This window comes from Pterocles gutturalis, unplaced genomic scaffold (assembly GCF_000699245.1).
Source record: "Pterocles gutturalis isolate BGI_N339 unplaced genomic scaffold, ASM69924v1 scaffold7785, whole genome shotgun sequence".
Classification (NCBI taxonomy): Eukaryota; Metazoa; Chordata; class Aves; order Pterocliformes; family Pteroclidae; genus Pterocles; species Pterocles gutturalis.
This window is the reverse complement of record NW_010140661.1, coordinates 665-8,129: the sequence shown is the minus strand read 5'-3', so window position 1 is coordinate 8,129 and position 7,465 is coordinate 665. Positions and strand designations below refer to the sequence as shown.

General features: G+C 51.2%; 1 protein-coding gene across 1 annotated transcript in view; it reads left to right on the top strand.

Moving 5' to 3' along the window:
• TADA2A (transcriptional adaptor 2A) overlaps positions 1 to 5,087 on the top strand; it is a 21,395-nt gene extending 16,308 nt beyond the window's left edge. The window contains exons 13-16 of the mRNA XM_010083756.1: positions 168 to 216; positions 654 to 697; positions 3,165 to 3,238; positions 4,902 to 5,087. Coding sequence (XP_010082058.1) covers positions 168 to 216; positions 654 to 697; positions 3,165 to 3,238; positions 4,902 to 5,087 — 353 coding nt within the window. The remainder of the gene's footprint in view (positions 1 to 167; positions 217 to 653; positions 698 to 3,164; positions 3,239 to 4,901) is intronic.
• The last annotated feature ends 2,378 nt before the right edge of the window (positions 5,088 to 7,465 follow it).

The following is a 7,465-nucleotide window of genomic DNA, read 5'->3' as shown; positions in this document are numbered from 1 at the left end:
CCCCTGCTCTAGTCAGACAGGGGCATCCAGCACATTTTTCTGTCTGAGAGTAACAAACACAATTTATCGCACTAGCCGGCGCAATGCAGGAGGGCGAGGAGCTGCGGGGAACAGCAGGGGACTGAGCGAGGGCTCAGAATCGCAGTTTTCTGTATTTTATATTTCAGGAATTTCACTGCCGTTAATAAAGGCACAGAGGGAATTGGGACTCTATGGGTATTAATGAGGGCACAGGTGACACTTGAGATGTTTCGGATGATTCTAGGTGTAGCAGCGTTATTAATGTGTCGTCACCCTGCACGAGCACTTTGATGTAAGGAGCAAGCTGCAACGCAGAGGAAGTGCATCCTGCGTGCCACACGCTCTGAGAAGACGATTTGTAATTTCCCCAGTCAGTCTCCACTGCATTTTTAATTATCTCCCCCACCACCATCCCCCTTTTTTTTTTTTCAGCATGTTTCAGACATTGTCTTAAATCTGGAAGTGCCAAATATTTAGAAATCCTGTTGACTTCAGATCAGGGCCTGGGTTCTGCAAGTTGCATTGTATGATTATTAGAAGCTGGGCAAAAAAATAGTTTCAGGGCCAATATATATGCAGTTATTCTAAAAAAAAAAAAAAAAAAGCAATTTGAATATTTCCTTTCTTTTCAGTGATTCCGGCCTGAGTCCCACGGTACCAGTTCCTTCAAATTCAGGTAACTGTCGGGTGAGGGTCTGGGATAGTAAGCCAGCCTGCATCAGTAAGAGCATTCTGTTAAGCACTGCTTATGTCAACATCACCTCAATCTGCAACTCATTCCCTGCCCAAATCTTGTAGGATTTTTTGCCGAATTTCTAGATTTTTCTGCCTACAGGTGGAAAACCCATCCTAACACTACATTAACAAGGCGGGTGTCCTGCTTTCAGCGGAGGGTGAGCAAGCGGTTGTTGGGGTGTTAGGCTGCCAGCCAGGGTCAAAACCACGACAGCGGGAAAGAAAAGAATTTTCACATGAGAACAAAATGTTATCTTTAAAAGAGAAGGCCAATCCAGGCTTTTTATGTGCATAGCACATACCATAGCAATGTGAACGTGACAGCAAGCAAGTTTGGGAGTGCAGAACCCCAAAAAGCAGTCACCCGAGAAGCAGGCAGTGGTTGCAGCATCAGGCACTGCAGAGGGACAGAATGAGATGATACAGGTTGCCTATGAAACTGCAGCTTTCCTTTTCCATTAATATGCTTTTATATTCTTTATAATCACAAATTACAATTTTTTCCACCAAGAGGAGCCCTGCTTCTTTCAGTGCCCAGGAAGGACGGGTTCAGGGGTCAGTCAAGGCTTTTGTGAGCAAGACTTGTATAACATCCTGTCTCATTTGTTGAGGTCACAGGGTGGCATGTGCTGAACGAGACTGGGATCAAGTTTTACTATTAGGCTGGTAAATGTTGCCAGGGAAAACTAGCTCTGTCTCTGCATCCAGTTTTTACGTGGATGCTAGCAGACCACTTGAACCAAACATCTCAGAGGTGGACACTGGGTCTGTATGTCCTTCCTCGTTCTGCCAGGAGCCCTGGAAGTGGGTCAGCACACCAAGCCCTTAGTCACTGCAGCACACACCGTGTTGCAAACGCGTTTGGTGATCGCTAAGATCTGGTATTTTGGAAAGAAAAGAACATTGTGTATCTCAGGCTGGGCACCCAGAGTCCATGAAATGGGGACAGCATCCCCCAGCTGAAGGGCCAGTATGAGAAATGAATTATTTGTCAGGTATCCAGTGGCCCGTGAGGAGCAGAGCCCAAGAGAACAGGAATAGTTCTGGTGGTGGAACTCGGAGAGCATGCGGTGTTTACAGCCTGTGTCACATGTTGTACAAAACCCAAACAAAATACCATATAGTTGCTAATTAAGCAAACATCCTGCATGCTGAATAAGGCAAGGATACTGCGGAAAAACTGCCACGTGTCTATATAATTAAAGGCTGCATCATCCTGCATATACAAGAGGGCAAATTAACGTTGCCTAACTTTACTTGTAGATTTTGAGATCTTGACTTCACAGCCTTAATATGTTTTCTTTAATGTAGTTTGTGTGTATGTGTTATTTCCTAGGTTTATAAAAGAGCAAAACCAAATTCTGTCGTGTCTCATCATAGCACGGTCATTCCAGGCCGTAGAAAGAGGAAATACCTTCCTCTAAACGTACCAGAGACTCACTGCTCCAGCTTCTTTCCAGTCCTTCGGTTTTCTCTGACCAGGCTCCCCTCACCCGGCCAGATTCCATCTGTTCCCTACAGATGTCCAGGGAAAATAGAGACTCCCCTGTCCCGGAGGCAGGACCGGGCAGGGCAGGGTCTGGAGCTGTGGCCAGCACAGTCCTGGGGAAACTGGAGCTGCAGGTTTTCCAAGATCTCATCCCTTCTCCAAATTTGGGACATCTGTCCTGGGATGCAGAGACCTATCTCTAACAGTGCTAAATACACAACCTGCAGCACAGGGCAACAGACCTTCTCAGATGTATATAAATAACCCCAGCTTGCTTCTGAGCTCTGGACGTTAAAAAAAAAAAAATACTATTAGAAAAAAATGTGAAAGCTCAAGCTGTGCTAGTTAAAGTTCAGCAAAGTTATAAACAACAGCGAAAGTGAGAACTATCAGACTGCTTTGTGATGGATTTTTTTAGCACTGTTCCTCGTAACAGACAAATCCCCAGACAGCATTTGCTTACAGTATCTGCATCACATTTAAAGGCATTTAAAGGAAACTCTGCGTCGGGAAGTTATCGGCAATGCCAGAGCACTGGCTGCAAATCACCCCAATAGATAATCTCAGCATCTCGCAAGGCGCTGGTTCCACCCCTGCCGGGAGCCGGTCCCGCACGCCGTGCACGCCCGGCACACCCTGCGCCAGCACCCACCACCCTGGCCTGGCTCCGTCGGGAGGGACAGCCCAGTGGCAATGGGACAGACAGAGCGCTCTTGTGCTGCGGCTCCTGCTACCAGCAGCCAGCCGGGGTTAACAGCTCCGACAGGAGCGTTCCCAGCGCCCGGTTCTGTCCATAGCCACTGGGATCGCACCGGGTTCTGTCCATAGCCACTGGGATCGTACCCGGTTACCGTCACGGGGAGGGGACTGTCTCTGCGATAACACATCCTCTGCAGTGTTCCCCTTCTTGTCCCCGCAGGTAGACGCAGTGCCCCCCCGCTGAACCTCACGGGTCTCCCGGGGACAGAGAAACTGAACGAGAAGGAGAAGGAGGTGAGGAAAGGAACGGAAAGATAAGCTGGGTTCAACTTTATCTTCACAGCACAGGGGTGCTCGCACCATCTGTCTTGGGGGCTGTGAATATCACCCTCTGACTGCTCTTTCCTGCTCAGAAAAATCATCCAGGTTTGCCAGTTGCCCTCTGAATTGCAGCTCCTGCACTATCCATACACACAGCTGCAGGGGACCAGCTTATTTAGCCCGGAAAGGTGCAGAGAGCCAGGGTGTTATTAGGTGTCATTACAGCATCCAGTGTGGCATCCTCGCTTCCTCCCTTGTGAGGCCGGGGTGAGCAGAAGGGTTATTTTTCCTTAACGACCATCTGGTTTCAAATTGGCAGAGGATGATGCTGAGGGCTTCACTGGACAGATCACTGTAGCTTTTTTTGACATCACAGACACCTCACAGCCAAGCCCCAGCCAGGGATGGGGGGTTTTTCCCCGTGACACTAATGGGAACCACGGAGGCACTAACGCTGGATTCTTCTTTTCATGGTTTTTCCATATCTCTGCTTTTCAGGGCATGTACCGAGCCTTTTGTGTGCCCGTGTGGCAGAGGATGGAAGCTGGCTTTGTGCTAGCTCAGCCTGCAGCCCCATACCGGGTGCTCTTGCACCGTCACCTCAAGCCCAGGGAAGAGCAGAGCAGCCAGAAATGGGGCTGCAACCCACGGGGCAACCCCCACGAGAGGCCTATTAGAATAAAATATTATATTTTTTTAATTAGAAGTCCTCATCTGTCCTTAGGTTTCAGCATACGTGAAAGGCAGATGTATTTAGGGCTTTTCCCTCTGCGCGGAAGCCGTTTCCCCATCACTGGGGATGGGAGCGTTGCAAATCCCATCGCAGCCTCACCGTGAGCGTGGCACTGCTGGCTCCCTTCAGCACAGAAATCACTGTCAGCAGGACGTTAGCGTGTGCGGGGAGTCTGATTTCCTCGCTAGCTGAGACGTCAAGGCTGAGCTCCTCTGAATTTTGCAATTTCCTAGCAAGGAGGAACAATCATTAAGCTTTTCCTTATTAAAAGGAGGAGACAGCCAGGGTCTCCCCTGGGAGCAATACCGGGCACCGTCGAGAAGGTGGATGTCTTTGGGAGATAAACGGGAGCGTCGCAGCCTCACCGTGGAGCACGGGGGCTTGCGGAAGCAATTCCTTTTTTCCAAACTGCCAAACACGTAACGCCCTCTGTGCACAGCTCCCATCCTGGTGGGACGGTGGTGGAGGCTGGGTCTGCAGGGACGAGCAGCCAGCCGCCCTCGCTGCCCCCGGCCAGCACACCCCACTGCCAGCTGCAAGGCTCTCTGGCATGCGTGCTTCCCTGGGCTCTTAGCGAGCAACGCCCACGCAGGACACACTCATAGCTGCGCTCCTGGGAGCTGGGAGCTCGCTTTCATCCTCCTGGTTTATTCTTTAGTCAGGAATGTTTTTGAATGCAGCAGCCAGCAAGCTCCTCCCCTCCCTACCTGTGGATCGAAAGAGCTCGTAGTGCAATTACCGTATGCCTCCTCCATGCAAAAAAAAAAAAAAAAAGAAACAAACCAAACCACATTTAAAATGTTTTCAGAAAAATATTCACAATGTTCCTCCCCCAGCAGGGATCGCGGAGTGAAAGCGCGTGACAAGTGCGAGTGTTCATTAACTTCACCTTTTGTTCTGCAGCTCTGTCAGATGGTGCGGCTGGTCCCTGGAGCCTATTTGGAATATAAAGCTGCTCTGGTGAACGAGTGCAACAAACAAGGAGGCCTGAGACTGGCTCAGGCTAGAGCACTCATCAAGATCGACGTGAACAAAACCCGGAAAATCTATGACTTCCTTATCAGAGAAGGGTACATCACCAAAGCCTGAGCTGGGGCGGGAGCAGGCAGCGGTGGAGCAGCTTTGAAGTCGCTGGAAGATTTGAACAGTGTTGAATGAAGGACGTTTCCCTTTGTTTAATATCTTTTGAGGCATGGTTTGGTTTTTTTTTTGGTAAAAACAAGCAGGGAGCTTTGTTAAACGCTGACATTCCTCTGGTTTCCCTTTGGCTCTGCTGTTGTCAGAGTTGCGCTGCCACGGAGCGCTGGAGAGGATCCTGTGCCCTATAAGCTAATCCTCAATGGGAACAGGCGTTCATGCTTAACCCCTCTTGTAGCTGAAAGGAGAATCACGGCACTTTTATTCCGACAGTGCCGCAGAGTAAGGAGAGCAGCTCGTGCAGGGTAGGAAATGTGGTCCCCTCCCTGCTCCTCCTTCCTAAAACAGCGTCAGCTCCCGCTCGCCCGAGGGTATAAAAACAGAGCTTGCAGTGGTCCCGTCTCTTTAACTTAATTGTGATAAAGGATGAGAAGGGACGTTGCAGGGAAGCTCCTCAACAGTTGCTGCTTTCCTGTGCCCTTAGCACATCGCCCTGTGCAAACCAGCGAGCTCCAGCCGCTCGCCACTCGACTCGCGATTGTCCAGTTCTGTCTGATCCCTCTGAGCCTTCAGTGCTCAGCTCCAATGAAAGGCTGATGGTACACCCAGAGCAGCCTTGTGGATCACAAATCAAACCCTGCTCAGCACCCTGACGGTCTCTCTCGCTAAACACAAGCAGCAAAGAGCAAAGCAGACCACCCACCCCGCTCTGCAGCCCCTCCTGCGCCCAGGGCCGCCGTCCCCCAGCTCACGGCACGCGGTGATGACCCAGTTGGCCACCAAAGCAAGGGTGAGGTGCAGCAAGTCACCGCACACGCGCAGCACCCCGTCACGTCAGATGGTCCATTGTCCGGCCAGTACAAACCATTTGAGTTTGAAAATGCAGCTGGATGGTGAAGATGGTTCTTCCCAGGCATGGGTCGCTGGACAGCCAGCTCTCTATCCAGCAGCTTCCATTGCGGATAAGGCTGAAATAACATCCCCACGTAACCCGACGGCCAACACAGGCGGGATGGTGGGTGCTCAAGTTTGGGATCTTGTGGAAAAGCGTAACGGAGCTCCAGCTCCACTGATACCTACTGCAGGTGCTCAGCTTTGGGGAGCTTTTTGTACCCCGAGAGTAATTAACCCGCGTACCCGAGGTGCGATGAATGTGATGTGGTTTGGTTTGTAATAAAATTACTCAAAACAATCTTAAATCTGCATTCCTGGACTCAAATAAAGGTCACACAACTGCCTGATCTACATCCGTCAGCTTCTCACCGCGAGAGAAAAGAGATGAACGCACAACAGTGGCTGGATGGACGCGAGCACTGGATCACCCCCAAGTGTCACTGTCTAAAGAAAAGCAGCAGCAATAAAGTACATGTCGAAGATTCAAGTCTGTAGAAATTGAGACTATAGACTGGGAATGCCTTGGGAAGGTACAAAGCAAGCTGGAAATCCTTGTGAATGTTTTTCCCAGTTGTCTTTTAACGTTAAAACGAAAAACTGCCTTTCCTCTCGCCCAGTCCCCTGTGCCGTGACAGTGCAAAAAAGCAGCACGTGAGCCAAACACACTGGTACCTGCTGGGACCATCCCAACGTCAGTGACGTCCCCACCCAGTGATGTCCCTTTGCCCCCAAGGGACCCAAACAGAACCGTGAATGTGACCTGCTTCGACCGGACCCAGAACCCAGCCATGTGCTCAGTGGTGTGTCCAGCTGGGAAATGTCCGGGAGAAACAATCTCCGGAACGGCGAGAACTGCGATCCCTTCCCTGGAACCAGAAAAGAGATTTTGCTTTTCCAGGTGTAAGTCAGGGACATGAGGCAGCGGGGACGGGGGGCTGGGGTGTTCCCCTTGCATAGCATCAAAGTACAAAACCAACGGGATTTTCCCCTTTCCCAGGACATCTCCCAAGCAGGGATGGGCGAGCAGGCACTGGACACACCGACAGCAGGATCTTCGCTGGTGCCCCGGGGTGGGCCAGCCTGGCTGATGGGGGGCAGGACAGTGACCACCCACTTCCAAACCACTTCCAATCAAATAAAATCCAACCAACAGACGAGCAAAACCCGCCCAAAAGGCACCGGCAGAGCCCGAGTTCAGCCAAGGCAGGTGCTCCGCAGGAGGCTCCTCTGGGGCACGAGGGCTCCCACCAGCACCAGCAGACCCCTGCCCCATCCCTGACGATCTCGCTCTCTCCAGCACCGTTAGAGGAAAGAGAAGCCAGTGCTCAGGCACGGGGCAGCCCCTCTCCCCATCGCCTATGTCCCCCTCCACGCGCTGCCGTGGCCCCTCTGAACCATTTCCCCACGCTTGGGGAAGGTGGGTTTGGGGAAAAAAA